This window comes from Gallinula chloropus (genome assembly GCF_964237585.1).
Source record: "Gallinula chloropus genome assembly, chromosome: 3".
NCBI classification, from domain to species: domain Eukaryota; kingdom Metazoa; phylum Chordata; class Aves; order Gruiformes; family Rallidae; genus Gallinula; species Gallinula chloropus.
Window position 1 is genome coordinate 92,471,280 of NC_140087.1, and position 20,813 is coordinate 92,492,092.

General features: G+C 36.0%; 1 protein-coding gene across 1 annotated transcript in view; it reads right to left on the reverse strand.

The window, feature by feature from the left end:
- ADGRB3 (adhesion G protein-coupled receptor B3) overlaps nucleotides 1-20,813 on the reverse strand; it is a gene marked incomplete at its 5' end in the record, with an annotated part of 463,681 nt that overhangs the window by 238,444 nt on the left and 204,424 nt on the right. The window contains 3 exons of the mRNA XM_084262372.1: nucleotides 1,015-1,209; nucleotides 18,387-18,493; nucleotides 18,972-19,073. Of these exons, the coding sequence (XP_084118498.1) occupies nucleotides 1,015-1,209; nucleotides 18,387-18,493; nucleotides 18,972-19,073 (404 nt within the window). The remainder of the gene's footprint in view (nucleotides 1-1,014; nucleotides 1,210-18,386; nucleotides 18,494-18,971; nucleotides 19,074-20,813) is intronic.

A 20,813-nucleotide genomic window follows, 5' to 3' on the forward strand; every position in this document is an offset into this window, starting at 1 on the left:
TACACCCAAAAGCACTGTTGAAAAAATACCTATTTCAATCGGCTACAGACCAAGTTGAAACAGGTTTCATATGGAAGTTCATTTTTCTTTGTGTGTAGAAAAACAAGAAAGCTGAAAATATATAGCAAGCTCCTAAAAACTGTAATCCAGAAAACTTTTTTTCCAAAATACCTTCATTTATGTGCATGCATATATGCCAAAGTGTATTTATAATCCATGCTTATCTTTACACAAACAAATATGTACACATGACCTGCATTAATAACTTCATTATTAATTTATGAATGAACATGAAAGCCTCTTTTTCATAAATAATATATATGTCTACCTTCTTAGTATTCTTTTTCAGTACATCTACAGTCTTTGAAAAGTGTCTAAAATTCTCAGATATAGATGAAACCAATATCCTGATCTGGAAGTCAGTCCTGTGAAATATTTATTTTAATGAACATTACAGAATGAATTGTGCAGCCCATTATGTAGAAACCATTATACTGTTTTTATCTCTGCTACTATTATAATTGGCCTCTTGCACAAGAAGAGTTAATCTAATATATGAAACAGAAAATTCATATGAAATGTACTATCCATCAGTCCTGTGCACTTTTAATGAGCTTTATTTATTAGAACTAAAGAAGCAATGCCAGAATTACATAACTAAACACTGTGGATAGTTTTTGAACTGAAATGAACTAAAGCAACACTATTGAATTTCTTAGTTCAAAAAAATACCAACATATCCCTACCAATCAGCCAAGCTTGAAAGGGAAAGGTATGGAAATTATACAAAGAAAGGAATTTACATTTTTCATTTGATGCATTGTTTTGGATTTCTGTCTCATTAAGTGTTGCTGAGTCTTCCAATTTTTACACTTCTATCTAAGTTTTAGGTAAACAATGTTTATATTTATCATCCAGATGATTTAGTTTCGTCAGTGGATAAAATAGGTGACATTCAATATACTGATATAAATGATATCAATTGAAATATTACCCCTACAATGTTTTTCTTACCTGTACCCCATCAGATGCAGGGATATAACTTGCTCTTTTAAACGTGTCTGTAACATTTCTGAGAATTTCCACAGAAATCAGAAGGTCCCCTGCATAAAAGTTTTTCCTCTGAGTTAAATCCAATAGTGTCTTGGTTACTTGGGACATGCCATCACCAGCCAATGTCCTTTGTCCCTTGGCAAGGTGTTCTTTAATCTGTACCAGAAGAAAAAAAAAAAGAATATCAGAACCTACTTTACTGAGAAAAAGATATGATAAATTCTAAACATAACCAAAATATGAAAGATTTAAAGTATTTTAATATTAAATAATAAAGCCATTATAACAGAGTTCATCCCGTTAAATAGAAGACAAAACAATAGACTCTGGTGGCAGAATTATGTTTATCAGATAATGATGGATATTGTATTGAAAGATTCTGAACTTGTCATGCTTCACACATTAACTTCTCTTTGGACACCAATAATTTCTCAATGTCCATGTTCTCAAAGGAACCCCATGCGCTGAACTGTGGCTTTAATCTACTGCCATGATGTAGCAAGGAACTGGTCTTCCTCAGAGGAACAGCTATAAAACCACTGTTGCCACTCATTAAAAAACTAAGTGCTCTGAAAGGGGTAAATGTTAATTAGGCAGTCCTTGTTATAATCTAGTTTACCAAAGGGAAGTATACCCTAGTCAATACAAGAGTGATGTTTTAAGTGGAAGCTGATTATGGTGCTCTCTTCTGTAGTATTAACATCACAAAGATGCTAAGTAGGAACAATCCCATTTGTCTTTTCAAGAGATGTGAATTAAATTATGAATTGCTCCTGTGTATCAGCCAAGAGAGAATACTTTAGTGGCAGCTCTCCCAATCATCTGTACAGGGCTAGTGATAAAAGTCATCTGAAACGCATATGCTGGTAGAAGAATCTTTCGGATAAGAAGCTGAACTTTTGGATCTGATTGACAGCTTCACAGATTCACAGAACAGTGAGGTTTGGAAGGGACCTCTGGAAAACATCTAGTCCAACCACCTCAGTAAAGCAGGATCACCTAGAGCAGGTTGCATAAGATTGTGTCCAGGCAGATTTTGAGTATCTCCAGAGGGGACTCCACAAGCTCTCTGGGCAGCCTGTGCCAGTCCTTTGTCACCTTCAAAATGAAGTTTTTTTCTCATTTCTACACAGAACTTCCTGCAGTTCAGTTTCTGCACGCTGCCCCTTGTCCTGTCACTGGGAACTACTGAGAAGAGTCTAGCCCCTTCCTCTTGACATGCACCCCTTATATATTTATAAGCATTAATCAGATCCCCTCTCAGTCTTCTCCAGGGCAATTCTTAAAGCTGGCTCAGCATCCCAGGAAGACACATAGTACATCACAAAGACGTCACAAGGCCAGCCAAGGCAGAAAATGAGTGCATGGTTTAAACAATCCATTTTTATATATACACATGAATTTATGTATACAAACAGAAGTTCTTCCAAATTGAAGCTAAATTAAAGAAAAGATAAATGAAATGAGACAAATCACATTCTAAGCAGGAGGGCTGAATCTGTGAATCTGGCAACCAAAATGCTGACACCATCTTATAAATGTATCTATAGTTGCTTTTTACTTGGCCTTAATACAGACATACAGAGGGAAGGATTACTAATATAGCATAATTCGGTGGGCAAGTGGCAGGAAGAGTGTAAATATACCTTTGTAACTTCCACATCTCCCTAGTCACTTTGTGTGAATATGTGGGGCTACATAAAAGAAAAAAAAAAACACCAAAAAGCCCCACCAAATAAATACCCCCCCGCCCAAAAAATAAATAAAAAAAAATCCCAACAGAATATGTAGTAAAAATAGGACAGTGATTCAAAGGTTCATAATATCTTCCATGAAATCAATTTGAAAAATACAATCATCCTTTTTGCAATCTAATTATTTTTTTCCATGCTGTTGGATCATACTTTGGTTACATTCTTATGCAGTCTTGAGATAAACTGGATATATGTAGCACAGCTGTGATTGGGTAAACTGGCTGCTTCAAGTTAGGTCTGTGGCCTTAAGTCATCTTTGTAGCAGCTGGGGATTGTTATGAACCACATCAGACTTGCTCAAACCCTAGAAATATTTCAGACTTGGGATAACACTGGCCCGCTGCAATATGGACAGGGAATGAGTCTACTCAATACAATGAGTACAGACGTACAAGTATAATTGTCCAATAAAATATTTTCAACTACAATTTCAGTGAGAAGTTAATTGCATTTTTAAAGCAACTATTTCAGAAGAAATGCCTCCTTCAGTCTACAGAATATTGTAATAAGTAATTAGGCAAGAAGTTTGCTTGCAGAAATCCTTTTGTGCAGTTTCTACTCAGTTTTAGAACAAAGCTTTGAAAATAATCTTGTAGGAAAATAATAGTGGAGAAAAACATGTGAATATGGAAGCAAAATCACATGAGTAAATTCAGAGACCTGATATTGCAGACATAACATTATGACTACTTTCTTGGGAACAAGCAAAAGCAAACAAGAACTTGATTTGTGATTTTTCATGTGAAATGTTGCCATTTGCCTCATCTGCTCACACTCTGTGCCTGGGTAGCAAATTAAAAGAGCATCAGCTAGCACAGTAACAGTAGAATAGCACAGAATAGTAGAACTTTTGTTGAAACTCATCCAGCTGTTCACTGACTCCAGAGCATATTTCCAGATTTTGAGGATTAACAATGTGCAGTGCATCTTTGGTCAAGCCCAAAAAATCATACAATGCAAAACACAGTCCATAAAGCTCAAATCCCAAACTAACACATACCTTAGGATGTTCTGTAGAAAACATATTACAGAACTTGAAGGCAAAGCTTAAGAGAGAACAGAGGTTCTTTTAATTCCAGTAAGCACAGCAAAGAGACTGGTTCTCATAAAAACTCTACTGCACTCTTATGCTTGTATAAAACACTGGTAGAAAAGCTGGCAAACTATTTAGCATGTTATTTTGTACTACGTAATGTTGCTTCCTTTTTCACCACCTGTATGTTCATTCCCCATTTGTTCTTCCACGTTCCTCCTAGGCTTTAAACTCACATTTTAAACATGGAAGGGGTCAATTTGTTATTTGTTTTGGACCACGCATAGCACATGGAAGTCTTGGTCTCAGCTGCTTTTGGAATGCAAGTAATAAACTAAAATGACCCTAATTTTAGACTGAATTTTAAGCTTTTGAGCAAGTACAGCTCTGTTTTCAGTGAAAAATTTTACAGATCTCTAGCAGCAGAATTGGGAGCTATAGTATACCCTTTAGTGCTTTCAGCAAGACATTTTGATTGCTTTTGGACACAATGATAAAAAAGGCCTAGCAAGTGCCCACAATGCCACAAGCCTAAATTATTACACCTACTTCAGAAGTAGCAGGGTTGTGGTGCAGGTGGTTTAAAGTATCTCGGAATTATTGGCTGTTAAAATTACAGCTCAATTTGGAACCGTTTTTTAAAAAAATAACATACCCAGAAAGCTCAGCTTCCAAGCACAAGTACACTTCCTCCCTTGGGCCACATCACTCAGACACAGCCTGGTGAAACCTTTTCTTTAAGCCTTCAAGGTCCAACACTGAAGTTCCTTGTCCTGGTCCTTAGCTACCTCTTCAGGACCACACTGCCTTGAATTAGACTAGCAGCATACCCTTACCAGTGGCATAACAAAACAGAGTGTTACTACATAAATAAAGTGTATGAAAATGCAAGTTAATTATTAGAATTGTTTGACCAGAGACAGGCAGTATAAAAATTAGCAGCCTCTTTATTGTCAGTTTATTATGTAACGTATTTTCGTGTTGTAAGGCACCACCATTCACTCAGTTGATATAAGTTGGAGCGACACCATTAAAGCCAATGAAGATGTCCGGATTAGCTTGAGTTGAAGGTACAGATTACCTGTACATCTGCCACAGGAATCTTTCAGTGTGAAAATATAAAATATTCTCATCAGCAGCTAGTATAATGCCTTTTTCATCATACTGCTTATTTTCTATGGTATGGTCACTGTGATATTATGTACTGTCCAAGAAAGCTATTTTGGTCACCAGTGTAGGTCCTTGTAGTTCTCTGTGAAGGTCATTTTTTAGTGGTCTTACAGGCAGGCTCATTAAAAATAAAGTTTATGAGCCGAGAGATAGTGAAATGAAGCAGCTGTTAAAGTGATACTTCAGTTGTCAGCCCAACCTCTAGCTGCCTGAACTATATGGCTGCATACTTGAAAAATTACTGAAATGTTTAACTGGACTTTGACTCAGGGTCCAACTGCCTTTGTCTCTCGATTTATCAGAAAGTATGATATAATAAAAATGCCTCTCTGCAAAGTCAGAGCTCCTAGGCCTCTGGCATTGGAGTACAAATTTATTACTGCATAATAATTGCTTCAAACTTCACAGCTAGACGTGGCTTAAAAGGACAGAAAACAATGAACTTTCAAGTAAACTATAAAAGAACGAAAAGAATTATTCATGTGAAGACTAACTACACCATCATCCTTTTTTCAGGTTTTTTTTTAGGATTATATTGGATTAATGGCTAGATATTACTAATGAGGTAATTAATACATTTTATGATAGTTGGGACTATAAGAACGTGAACTAGGAAGCCTTTGATAGCAATGAAAGAAGATAGCTTGAAATGAAGATGTATCCTGAAATGCTAATAATCTGCAAATTACTCTTCCTTGAACCTCCTCAACTGAACACTAATATTTTGTAAAATATTTTTCAGAATTGTAGAATCACAGAATTATAGAATGATGGAAGGGACCTTCAAGACCATCTAGTTCCAACCCCCCTGCCATAGGGGGCACACTCCACTAAACCTGGTCACCCAAAGCCCCATCCAACCCGGGCTTGAACACTGACAGATCCAGCCCTCTAATCATCTTTGTGGCCCTCCTCTGGATTCATCCCAACAGGTCCATGTCTTTCTTCTGTGAGGGGCCCCAGAGATGGATACAGTATTCTAGGTAGGGTCTCACCAGAGCAGAATCACCTCCCTCGACCTACTGGTCATACTATTTTTCATGAAGCTGAGATGACAAACAGGAAGAAATATTCACATCACCTACAATAGCCACCTGAATTATACAATTGTATTAGAAACCTAAAAGCTCTTGAGACTGTAGGTTCATCTAGAGAAAAACCCTGAGCACATGAAATAAATATTGAATGTTCTGAAACACATTACCTGACCTCCGTGGCTTCTAAACTTGAGGATGGAATTCACAAAAAAACCCTCAATAAATATGAATTAATGATTTTGCATTAAACCTACTTTTACAGTTACTAGCATTGAGGCTCAGAAAGATTGGAACCAAAATGATGAAGTTTGTGGGCTTAAAGATAGGCACATAAATTAAAACAGCAGAAAATACATTTTTGGCAGTTGAAATATCCCCACAGGTATAATCCTGAACTCAACTGAACTCATGCAGCATGTAAAATACAATGTTATGTCACTGTGAGAAAGCTCTCCCTTTCAGATTTGGCAAAAACTTCAATACAGGGTGTTTCTTCTGATCATCGGCAGACAGTCCTTTAACTATTTTAGTACAGAATCTAGAAGTTTCATTTAGTTTCCTGTAATATAGTTAATGATCTAGAACTTATTTGTTTATTCTAAGGCAGCTTCAATGTTCAAAAATATTTCATCTATCTTATAAAACAGTGTAGGATCAAAAGGTATAGCTTTGTGTCTTCAGGTATGACTGAATATTTATAACCCAATGCCATACATTCAACGTTTTATGAAGAAGATTGTTATAGAAATGCAAAATAATTTTCCTTTTTTTTCAGTGAAATTAGTAGTTTCAATCTAGGTCATGATAACATATTATTAAATAAACTGTTTCTGTAGAAATGAAAGAATTAATATCTTCCCTTTGTTTATAATAGAAAGGGAGAAAAGTACTTGGTATACACTGTGTCAAGGAAGATTAGGGATACATATTAGGGAAAACTTTTCAATTGTAAAAGGATTTATGTACCATAGTTTACAGGAAGAGTATATGCAGTCTTCCACATTGGAGTCCTTAATAAGTGAAGAAAATCAAAATACTGGTTTTAATGCAAGTATAGCTGATTCCGATTAGACAGAAGTTTGGGTTGGATGATCTCATGCATTTGCTTTCAGTTCTATAATTCTTTAACATGTCATTACAAATATTCTGAAACCCAGACTAAAGTCTCCTCTAATTTACCCGAACCAGAAAGGTTGAAGGTGTGCCCTGAAACCAAACTTTTACTTTCCTGCATGTATCCACTGTCATGGTGTGCAATCTGCTGCACCAAGTTTCTGCAGATACTGTGCCTCAAACTGCCTCTGTGCACCAGAAAAAATCACTGCATCCCAGTGCTTCAAGGAACTTATTCTCAATTTACATTGATGAATGAAGAAAAATGAAGATTATTTCACTATATACCGACAGCTGTGCTACTGTGCTTACTTCTAAATAATCTTAGGCCAAATATTCCTCAAAACAGTGATTTGTTTTTAGAGAAAAAGAACCACCTGAATCACACAGAATCTTGTGCTGTACAGAGATTCATTGCAGGTAAACTGAATCTCTGCACAGACAGAAGTTGTATGTGGTGTTCTATATGTGATGAGTTATATCTGAGAACCTTTGAAAAAAAAAAGTCTATTGTCTGTGGAAGTCTAATATGATTTTAGAAGAATGTGAACAGCTCAAAAGGATATTTAGTTCTTCCTGTACCCTCTTCTCTATCCTCTTTTACAAGACCTCCATTATTTTGCTTGAGAAATCTTTGCCATTTTAACCCATTCCATAATGTATTTATTTTTAATCAACATCAATAATGTCACTTATTTTAGTCCTTGAGATCTAACTGCCAGACAGCAGAGAAAGTAATCATAAAGTTTCAGTGTTTTAATTTCTGCGTGGATTCAACAATATATCTGAATAGATAAGAGTGCTCGTGATTAGAGTAACAAACAGCTCTAGGGATGAGAAATGAATAATCATTAAAGGATAACTTCTTTTGTGGTCGGTATTTTTCTTCTTATACTTTTCACTCTGTGAACTAAGATTTCTATTATTATTATTTTATTATGTAGTTATTAAACGCTCCAATTATCTGTGATTGAATTTTGCTCACGTTGTCATGCTGTGTGAGAGATCTTGTTGTTGTTATTGTTGTTTCCTTTTTTAACCAGAGGGCATGTCTTCAAGATTTGTGTTATCTATGTATAATGCAACATGACAAGAGCAAGAGTTGAGAGGAAAAAGAATGACGAATCTGAGACGGTTGTTTTCATTTTCTGACAGCCAAAACATTGCTTGAGGTAAACTCTCCTGACTCCATGCTGACTGAATGGCTGAAGCTGGGGGTCACAAAGGGACATACTACGAATGAGTTGTCTTTCTTTTTTTATAGTATATGGTCATCCTGATTAAGTATGTGTCCCTACAACACAAAGCTCTTACTAAAAGCTTCAATTTATGTTTATTTGATTTTTACCAATTTCTGTATTTATTTGATTTTATGTTTCTACACAGCCATTCCAATAACACTTCTGTTTTCAGGACAAACCAGAATGGTTTCAAGTAAATTAGCATCCCTGGAGAGCTCTCATTTCTGCATTTAGTAATGGGCAAGAGAAAAATCCATTTTGTCTCATATACTTAACAAACCTGAGTTTAAACATGATGGGTGAATGCAATGAATTAAGTAGTGGACAAAAAATTAGTGGAATGACTGTAAGGGTAAGATGATGTGACCACTGCTTTGCAGCTAGCTGCCTAGCCAAATTCCTCAGTCACTCTGCAGCTGTGTTAGACTGAAGGTTCCTGCAATTTTGGTAGACTTTAAGGGGAAATTAGATTAATTCTTTATTAAGTTCCTAAATGGCCTCCACCTCTTGCTTTACCCTTGACCATACCCTAGTGGGGTTTACCTGCTGGCTGCAGTGTTGGTTGATTTGGAGTATCAGTATGGTCAGGGAACACTCAGCTGCTCACTGCAGCAGCAGACACAGCAGAAGCCACTGGAGGACATTTCTTTTAAGACACAGATTCTTCTTTGGTAAACCACATATGGAAAGATGCTTATGAATGCTGAGATGATAGTGGGGACTTTCCTTTAACAAGTGGGATTGGTTGGCTATTAAAAAACTGATATTCAAAAGCAGTAAAGAAGAAAAGCAGCTTACCCAGTTGAATTAAACTGTGATGTGCTTATGCAGAATAGCAGGTAAATGTTTCTCCCACTGTACAGCATCTCTAATGTTGGGGTGCATGTGTATCTTCGCGAAATCAAGCACTGTAATTTCATGAATGCAGAAAGTACGACAGTACTTTTAAACACATTTCACTCTCCTGATCCTAAGATGCTCCTTGTGCCTGTTGTAAGGCACTTATGAAAAAAGCAGCCATTCTCTTGAGATGGAGTGGTTGGTTAGACCGTAGATTTCATGAGAGTGGCTGAAGTAGTGGGTTATTTCTTTGGCAAAGTGAATATTTATTTACAGAGAAGGAAGCAGATCTGTTAGAAGACTAAGAAAATAATACTAACTTTATAACATGGTGTTAAAAGCATTCCAAACCCCAACAGTTCAGTCCATACAATGAGTTTGGCAGGGCAGAGCAGGCAGAGCTTTCTCACAACTAAATGAGTGCCCTCATCATTAAGCAAACAGAAATATTGAAGTAATTTGGGTTTTTCTTTTGTTTTGAAGTTTTAATCTTCTCCCACACAGAATGGAATTTTTTTAGTGAGGCAAGGGAAAACTGTTGCCTGCCACAACCTCTTGAATGGTTGTTTTGTGATGAGAGAAAAGATTTTGCCATCCTCCTGTCAAGACACAGAGGTGACAAAACAGAGCTGACTCCTGCAGATTCTGGGTTTACAAGGGAGGCAAGGCAAGGAAAGCAGATAATTTACTGACAAGACTCCCCTGCCTATCAAAGGCTGCAAAGGTGAAGAGCTGACATATACCAATATAAGAATAGACCGAAGCAGAAGAAAAATGTTGTTATAGAGGCCTGTACACTCAAATCTACAAAACTAAGCCTGGCTGCTTGGCTCTGCAGCTATATAAAAAGAAATGAAGCACTAAACTAGCAAAAAAGGAGCAGTAAATTTTTTAGGAGGAAGCCTTTCATTCCCCAGAGTACAGCAGTCATTTCACTGAGGAGTACATGGACTGGCTGATATGCTGCCCTTATAATATAATTTGGAAAAACAAAATCATCTCTAATGAGCTGCAGCTGAGCAAATCACTATTCACCTCAGAGTTCTTTTTATCAAATTATATTTTAGCCAGGCACTTGCAAAATTGTGAATAACGCTGCTGTGGAAAAAGGGGAAACAAAATTATAGTATGAACTACAAGCAGCAGAAATGCATTTTTAAAGCTATATTATGAGTTTGATATGCAAAGATTCACCTGCATAAGTTCTCATACTCCTTCATAAGTGCTAATATCTTGACACCAGCGTGATATTTCATATGCAGATTTTTCCTTCCTAACTCTGAAGAGTTAAGAGGTTTTTCAGTTTTCCAACTTCCTCTTTCTGATAGAAAATCAGCCCAGTTTGCAGAAATCCATTGATTTAGGTGTTATATCACTCAAATTGGCACAAATTAGTACCTCACTTTTATCAAAGCAACTAAACGTAGAATTTTGTAATCCAGGCGTGAAAACTCTGCTACATAGAGAATGGGTTGCATTAATAGAGATTTTCTGATAATATTTGAGATGCCCTTCAGAAACAAGGCGAGGGTCCTGATGATAGGTTTTAGTCCTACTTGCTATTTATGAGCCTAGTACAAATCTCCAGAAAGTGTGTCCAAAAGCCATTTAGAGGGTCTCACTATACGCAAAAGGGCTATTACAGTGTGTGGCAACTCAGTGACATATTACCATTATTTTTTATGCACATCCCTTACAAAATTAGCTGTTTTGTGATTCAATAAATCCTAGAACGCGTCCGTAACAGAATAGAAAACAAAAATAGCCCTATATATTCAAGCATTTTCTCCATTTACACAAAAGCAGTTTTAGATCTTAATCATTAATGGTTTTCATTAAAAATGGCCATACAATCTTCAGATACTAATTTCAAAAAGACCTTATGAGCCATATACGAAAACTCATTGTTTTCCTATACCAAACTATTTTAATATCTTTTTCATTTTCTGTATTAGCTCCAATGTATTTTGGATTTGGGGTTTTGGTTTGGGGGGTCTGTGGAGGGAGGGATGAGGAGGTGAGTAGTTTCTTTGTTTTGATTTAGGTTTTTTGTTTGGTTGTTTTTTTTCTAATTTAGGTTACTATCATTTGTAGAATGGATTAAGAGTAGATGTAGTCTTTAGCTATGCCTCTCAGCAGCAGTTGCTCACACAAAGGATTATGTAGTACATTCCTAAATGCAGGGGCTTGCTTCTTAGTCTTCTTGCTTGTAGCATTCCAAATTTGATAGGCTTCAAGACAGTAGGAAAATGAAGTTAACTCTTATTATTTGAGCTATTTCTGTGACTTTTTTTTCACGGATATCATCTGAGGTAGGTCTGTGGACTCCTAATTACTGATTCAATTCTTGGTTCTGCAGTCACATCCAATTATACTACAAATCACTGAATTTTTTACTCTCAGAAAAGATTCTTCCCTGTTTATCCAAATGAAGAAAAAAAAAAAAATCAAAGCAGAGTGTGAAATTTCTCAGTAGATCCAACCCACTTGAGGCGTACTGGTTCAAACTTGCCAGAACACAAGAACTGAAAATCGAAGAAAAAAGTCTTGAGGAATGCATTCTCTGTGGCATTACTTTTTACAGTGAAGACTAGATGTCTTCCTATGAGAGAGACTCTAGTTCAAGAGGAGATCATTCAAGAAGTTATGCTAATAATTCATGATGTTCCTTTTCTACACTTAGGATCTAGAATGTAACAAAGACCAAACCTGAAATTAGACATTGCCTTCTGTAGTATACAAGTTGCAGCAAGAACGATTAATACCTAATACACACTTGAAATCCTAGAAATTAAATAAATGTGAAATACTTAATTGAAGTTTGGTCTGTCTCAAAGTATCCATTACACAGCTGACATGGTTTGTTTGTGGCAGCCAAAATGCAGGATGTCTTTTGTCTTTGTGCCACAAGACTGTTTGCAATCTCTCATGGTGATACTATGCCTAACTAGACAGTGTATTTAGTCAGCGGAGTTGTGTAATGTCTGATCTACTTAAAAAATTTTAGGCATGCAAAATAAAAACTTATAATATTTTTGAGATATCTTTATTTTATGAAAACATATCTCAGAAAAAAATAGTCCAAATGAACCAAGTACTAGCTCAAGTAAACTATTTTAGGCAAAATAATTAGCCAGACCTTTTTCTTCTTCCAGATAAAAAGAAGATAATAAGCAATGAGAAGAATGTTTCATAATATCCTACAGTCTAAATTTAGGTCATTAGATCATCATCTAATCTGCCTTTCTATATATAACAGTCCATTAAGCCACCAACAGATGCTCTTTAAAGAGATTAAAATATGCTAGTTAGACCAAAGGAGTTTAGTTTTCAGAAAATGAAACAATTTGCTGAAGGTACAGATATCAGTCTTTAACTAGGTCCAAAACTTAGGTTATAATGGTAACTGATGTGGTAAAATGGTCAAAAAAACCAAACCATACCTATTCCACAGAGAAAAAAAAACCCTCAGATTTTGAGAATATAATCTGGAATTAGAGAAAATAGGGAGATTAATTAAAACTGATGATCAACATATCACCAAGAGCTATGCAGAAGGAACTGAAGAAAGGATGTCCCCTGCCACTAGACCTTATTCAACCTTGTGAGTTTACTTCATTTCCATCCATAATGAAAAAGATACTTGGAAGACTTTCTTTGCTGTAATCTACTCTTTCTAAAGAACACAATTAACAAATTGTACATAGTTGGGCAAAATATTCCATTTTAGCAGTAAAGATGACTTGTAGCAGTCCTGCAACACCATGCTTGACTAATAGCATTTTCTTAATGCAAAACTGCAGGTACTGAGAGCACACTAGGGCAATACAAGAAATCCATAGAAATCCTGATAAATAATCCGTGATGTTTCTTTTTCTGTTCATCACATTATTGCTTGATCCCCTAGGTTCCATAAGGCAAAGTATCCCTACTTATCATGGCATTTTCCACTTATAGTGCTTTAGTAAGAATAATCCTAATTAGGTTCTTTAATTATTATTATTAGAGCTAACCAAATAATTTCCCAAGGGTTTATTTCATGGATTTTGGCACTTTTGTCCTTCAATTTGTTCAGTGAATATTTTTTTCATGTTAGTCAACCAGCTGTATAAACTGGTCAAACAGTATTTGTTGAATTCCTTTGATGACTGATTTGTACCAAATGTTGGATAAATTATTCATGACTAATTGGTTTCATTATTCAAAACATACTAATTATAATCTCTAGTTTTAAAAGGGACCTGTATTCTATAGCACACAAAGTAAAATAAACTAATAGAAGTACAGGCTGTACATTTGAGGCATAGCTGAACTGCATCATCCTCTTATCTGCTTTCACTCAATCTCTTAGACATGAATCATGGAGGGCACTGTGCCCTCAAAAGATGGATGTTGACCACCAGTCTCCACTCCGCAATAGAAACCACCGCCCTTCACTGTTTCAGCGTGTTCCGGTGTATATTCTCTTCAGAGGTGCTGCAGTTACTGTATTTTTATCATGCCAGGGATTTTCTGTGCTGTCATAGGAAGAGGCTAGAACATTAAGAAGAAGTGGCTAGGCACTAATTCAGAAGACCAGAGATACATTTCTTGCTTAATTGGTCTCCCTCAGTTCTCCATCAACAAAAAATGGAGATGTAGTAGAGCCTGATGTCAAGTATATGATGAGGAGACATGTTAAAGATCATGAATTGCTCTGAAACTTTTGTAATTGAGTATTAAGTACAATATTGATATATGTATCAAAAAGTGGTCCATGTACCTAGACAATTTCATTTAGCCAATGGAAAATGGTGTCAATACCCTGCATCTAAAATGCCGGTACATGCCTGTCCTGAGTAGAGTAGAGGCAGTAATTCTGCCTGGCACATCCTGTAAGTGGCTGGAAAAAGAGCTAAATTATTCATAGTGTTGGGGGTTATGAGCAAAGTATATTATCTAGAGCATTCTGAATGTATTTCTAACTTTACTGACTCTTCACCTTTTGCAAAAAGACTTCCAAATGGATTTTGAAATTAAAAGACAGTACCATTTTAGCATGATTTACATAGCTACCATACTGGTCTCCATATGAGACTTAAGTCAAGCTGAAGAACATGAAGCACTGGATGGGTTTCTGTTACTTTAATACTCCTTATTAGGAGTTGAAATTTGTTCCATTTCACTTCCAGGAGAATAATGAAGAAAACTGTAGAAATATGAAAGGCTTTGTGCACCTACTGTATAGTAAGAAAATAGTCTTCAGGGCACCTGTGGTCATGCAGTAAAATTCTATAATATATGGCATAGAATTGTGGATTAGTATGGGCATCTGCTAAAAACCTGTGTTAATGTTTGTAAGAAAAGGTTATTACTAGGAAGATATTAAAAACATACAGATATTAGAGAGGGAGTCTATGAATTAACTTTTCAGGATTGTTGCCTTGAGTGAATTTCCAGTTTTCTGGAGTTATGGGAATCACTGAATCACAGAATCTTGGAATGAGTGAAGTCGGAAAGGACCTCTAGAGGTCATCTGGTTCAATACCCATCTCAACCAGGGTCATCTAGAACAACAGAGTGATCCAAAACATGTCCTGACAGCTTTTGAATGTTTCCAGAAATTAAGACTTTACAACCTTCATGGGCAATCTGTGCTAGTACTCGGTCACCCTCAGAGAGAAAATGTTTTCCCTGATGTTCAGGGAGGACATCCCGTGTTTCAGTTCGTGCCCATTGCCTCTGGTCCTGTCACTGGCACCACTGAGAAGAGCCAGGTTCCATCTTCCTTCTACCCTCCTTATACACATTGATAAAATTCCCCCTTAGCTTTCTCTTCTCCAGGCTCAACAGCTCTAGCTCTCTCAGCCCTTCCTCATAGGAGAGATGATCCGGACCCTTAATCTCTTTAGAGGCCCATTGCTCCAGTAACACCATAACCCACTGGTATTGGAGAGCCCAGAATTGGACACAGGACTTCAGGTCTGGCCTCACTGACAGACACATTCAGCTCTGACTCACAGTCCAGGCTGCCCAAACATAAGGCGGTTTTACTATATAAATAGCAAATACAGGTAAACAAAATAGCCACAACAACATTGTCTAGCCCTGAGCTCAATGAGCACAGACAGCTTGTATCCCTCAAACTAGACTCTACCGCCTCTGTCCCAGAAAACAGTGTTTTTATTGCCTGCTGGGAATAATCTCTCTGCTGTGTTAACCTCTAAAGGATGCTAGATGTTCTTTGGGGCAGTGCTAACTGGCCTGGTCTTAAATTATGTCAGGGAATATGCTAACAGATAAACAGTTAAACAGCGTAGATGACTGCAAGGACAGTGTTTAAGCTTGAGCAGTCACCCTGTTTAGTTAATTTACTAGTGCAACAGTAAGCTTTCAGTGCAGATTTTGTGAAGCCAGATTAGCAGGTGCTGTGGCCAAAGCAGTATTCTGTAGCTCTTAAGCTATGAAACACTTTTCTTCAGAAACTATTTGATTGGGCAGAGGACCATGTGAATGCAACTGCATGACTTCTGGCCTAGTTCTAGATCATATGTGGCATGTTTGAACATCACAGAGATAGGGATGTGGCTGTAGTCCTCCAGAAGGATATGCTTTAATATGTTTAGTGTTGTATGTATATTATATACTGCTTTAAACCAACCTTAGAAGTATGATTTTTGAAGACTAGGCAGTAACTTTGTTTTTATGTATTTCACATAAGAAATGAAAGGGCTTCAGCTCAGACTCAGATTTTATGGGAACTTTCACAGAACTGTGAGACACCCCCCCACTAGTCCTGGTCTGAATTGGTAAAATATCATTGGTAAGTTTAGCACAGCAAGGCATCTCATAAATGCTTTCATAAGCACACATATTTATTATAGCAACACCGTCTGTCAGCAGCTTTCTTATGAAACCCTATTTTCAGGGATTTATTGAGCTAACATATGTATCATGGTGGAACAAGCCTACATTTGCAGGGTGATGACCTTATAGTTTTTTACCTCTATTTTCCACGATGCTTTAAATATGCTGTGTTGTTCACTTTCAGAATCAGTAAGATGCAAGACAAGCTGATTTACTCTGTGAACAGCTCCCAAGTGTAAAAGAAATTCACTTTTCTCCATTCATTTGTATACACATAAACCAGTCTGAAATTTTGTGCAGCAATAAGATGATGTTAAGATGCTTGTGTAATTTTAAAGAAGCTTTAGTTATTTTTAAATGTTCTTTGGCAGAAGATTATTCCATAGTGTGGTCTCAACATACTTAATATTTTGAAAAAGGAAATACAGAAGAATAAATAAATCTGATCTAGGTTTGACATGCCTTCTTTTGTCCAATCATGACCCCTTCCTGCCAGGCAGACTCACAATTCTTCAAAAAATAACCATGCCTCACCAAAAGTTAGCCAGGCAAGTTGACCTGCTGAATACCATGAGAGAGCATTTCCCACAGTTTGAACTGCTTATGCATGACTTCCAGCACCAACATTAAAAGAAAAGGCTCAATATTACTACAGAGTCAACAGCATGAGGATCGATGCCATGAATAAATGTTGGTATGAAATGTAAAAAGGTAAGAGCAGAGGAATAACACTCTAAAGTGTCTGGCATGTCAAGATCAATAAATGTGTTTAAAAAAATTCAAAATACTTTAAATATTTCAAAAGAGAAGTAATTTGCTTTACTTTTAAATAACTCAATGTTTTCAATCATAAAAATGAATTTTTGGTTCTGTAGCATGACATTATTAGTATTCAAAAACTGCAATTACCTGCAGTCATTGCCTTTATTGTCCTATTTATCAAAATACAGATTCTAATTAAATAAAACACAAGTGTATTGCTGTCCATAAAGTACGTTTAGACATACTATATGAAGCTGTTGCAAAAGAAAAAAATATTGAAAATATAAAATACAAAGCAATTACAGCCAACTTAATGTTATTTTTTTTCCAGCATGAACACTAAAGGGATAGACCAACATACAGATGGCTATGTAAAATAGGAAAGTTTCTCTGTCATAGGGAAAACTGCTTTGACACTAATCTGTGTTACCTTAAAAATAATGCTTGCTTTGGCTTTCCCTGAAACTGAAGGCCAGGCCTCAAATAGGTTGGAATCTAATGAAACCAAAATGCAGCTCAAAGGAATTCATCAAGTTGTCCTCTAAGTAGGAATCCAGGTTTGAGGAATGACAGCCACACTACTACTTTTCAAGCCACCAAAGATTTTTAAATGTGCTACGGAAGCGTTGCACTTGGTTCAGAGGTTGGGAAGTTATAAAGCACACAGCTGTATTAGTGCCCCTCTACTCAATGATTAGTGGAGCAGTGGCCTTTGGAAAAGGAGGCAGAATAGTAACAATGTCAGTAAAATATATCATGCAGGCAAAAACAATTGTCCATGAGAATCTTCAAAGGAGCTCTTCCCACAATAGTGCTAACCTGGCTGAATGCTTAGGTTATGAGAATAGAGTGCAATCAATATGCCTAGCATATACTGTGGCGTATATTTATAGTGCAATATATACAGTGTATTACATCTATGCATATACATATCTTTAGGCAGTAGATAAATGTATAATACATATGCATTATGAAGAAACTTTGTTAAGCATACTGAAAAAAACCCATAAATGTTCTTCATCAGAGAGCTACTTTACTTTTTCCAAGACACTGCAATGGTTTTACCCTATAATCATTTCTTGTAGTTACATTTGAAGTCGAAGTTCTAAATTTGATAGCAAAAAAAGTATTGTTTCTGACTTCCTAGGGAGCAATTAAAGAATTCAAGGCATTATAAAATAACTCAGCAGGTCACTCTTCCAGTAAATCTCATTTATTCATTTCTCATTTTCTATAAAAACAAAGTATGTGTCTTACCTCTGACTCCGATAAAAATTTCACACAGTGGACATGAAAAAAGGGAATGTGATTCATTTTTCCATTTCCACAGTAAGACAAAGTTTCTTTCACTCAAAGACCAGCAATATACAAGATCAGAAAAACATATGTGAATATGAATATTATTTCTTAGGTCTATTTCCCTCCTTGCATTTCTTATAAAAAATCTGACTTGAGAGTAAATAGCTATGTGGTTTTTTCACACCAATGATTATTATTGAATAAACAGAGCAAGTACTAAAGCTGGCTTTGCACCTACTGAATGCTGCAAGTGTCTGTACTCATTTGATATGCATCTAGCAAAGCTTGGATGTTCCCAGAAGGCCACTCCATGAACACTGAGAGAGCAGCGTCTGCTAGTGGTGCCTGTAAGTCACAAAGAACAGAGAAAATATTTATGTAATAGAGAGCAATTGGGAAGAATGAACCTTTTTAAGCTACATTGCATGTTATTTTAAAAGCACACAAATTATTTCATACCATGATCATCAGTATATAAAGAGTAGTGTAAGTAGCATTTTCTTAATTAATAAGTTTTTTATGTTTTGCTTCATTTTAATCACTTTGTCTGATAGGTCCTGTCAAATTAATTTCTTTTCAGCATTTTCTCTCTGGCTATACTGCATCTATGTGGCGGACCTATGCATATATGTAAGCTATAAGAGACAGAGTATATGTACATGTATATACATATATATATATGTGCATATGTAAATATGTGGGGTTAATATAGACACACTCACAGATATGAGTATAACATGCATCCAAGTCTAGTAATGATTATGTCTAGATGCAAAAGACATCTCCCCTTTTTATCATCATAAAATATCCAGCAATACTGTACCTGTGGCATTAAGAGGACATCGATTGAATGCCATGTCCCCAGCTGGGGTCCTTTTCCACACCATTGACATCAAATAGTCTTCAGGACATATTTCATAGGGTGCTGCCATTTATAAATGAGAATTTAAATAGAAACATTAACCTAAACCAGGTATTTTATATCAGAAAAATCTTTAATTGTCTTAATTTTTCCTGAAATGTATATATTAACATAATTGGATTTAAGAATTAATTACAAAAATGCAAACCCTGTAATTTTTGTAAATTACCTGTCTTCATTATGGTACTTATTTCATATTGTCTGTGCCTTTATTCTCCTCAGCAAACACTCTTTAGTTTGTAATTGCAGTGTTTGGACAGGTTTTAATCCTTTTGTTTTGCACTATTTTGATTAATAACATTAGGCATATTTTAGAATATGATACTTAAAATGTTATAGCTGTAATGAAACTTTAAAAATCTAAGATTTTTCTAAAACTTAAACTCTATGTGAAAGAATCAGTTCTGAAACCTTAGTTGGAACATTAAATGTGCTAAAGGTATCAAATAAGAGCTGTATATTCTGAAACTCAAAAAGCAGGTTATTTCTTTGAAATGTGTTTCAGTACAAGTTGGTAATTAAGCAAGTATAGTCAATAATACAGGATTGAGTGTCTATAAAACAAAATGGTCTTTTACTGGTTATTGCAATATCACTTAAATGGAAAAAATATTTTCACAGTTCTGTAGTAACAGAACTGGATGGGAAAAACAGCTTCTGCAAATGCTTTGTGTTTTATTTTCACATGGTCATGACCTACAGATTTCTTTTTGCTCTTTGTATTTTTTACTGTAGATTCCCAGTTTATGTTTTTGGAGTAAATTAGATAAAGACAGAAAACACCTGGCTGAAATTGTCTTACAATTTAAAGCATTGATAAATGCTAGTTACTGCTATCGAATTCTTCCCAAGTTCAGCAGAGGAAAGCCAGGGGTTATTTAAAAGTTTTTTAAAAGTATTTCAGGAAAATTGTAACTCCACTATATTACTGCAAAATAGCCAAAACCAAAGAGAAACGGAATTCTATCACTATAGCAGACAGTATGATAAGGCAGAAAGCTATTCAATGATTCACCCATGGTTGCATGGGAAATCTCTTGCAGAGGCAGGAACAGACTACAGATTTTGTCCATCCCATTCCTTAACCCGTGAAACTGTCCGTCCTCCATTTTGTACTTCTGCTGACAGAAAATGAGATGGGTAAGGAAACTGAGCAAACTTTCACACAAAGCTGCACCCTCTCTTTATGGAGGACAAAGAATACCTTGCAGATGGCTCGGTAATATTAATTTGAATCACAGTTGGGCAGAAAAAATGCTGCTAAATTTGCCTCACTATCATCGTTCCTGAATCGTAAATCAAGACAGTTGGTGCTGCTAAAAAAGCAAGAGACCCATTAATGGCAAAACCCAAAGAAATTTGTTTATATTCATTATCTAGAATACTAACACTGCTTCAGACATGCCCAAAAAGTGAATGCATCAGGCCAATGTTACAATGGGAAAAGCCAGATTTTGGTAAACATAAGCCATCTGGTGACACAAGCAAATGCAATTACTGTCCTATTATGACCTTATAAAGAAAATAAATGTTCTGATTTGGGGAGAGTAAATTAGCATAATATAGAGGTAATATTATAAATTACATACATTTTCTAAAGCTTAGAGCTCTTTGAGAAGTGTATTTGTCATGTGGCCATTTCAAATGTGTTGTGTTCACTTATCAATACTTCAGGTGCTGATTCTCAGAACTAAAACTTCTACTTGCTTTTCAATATTGAATGTTAAATGTGTATATAGCCAT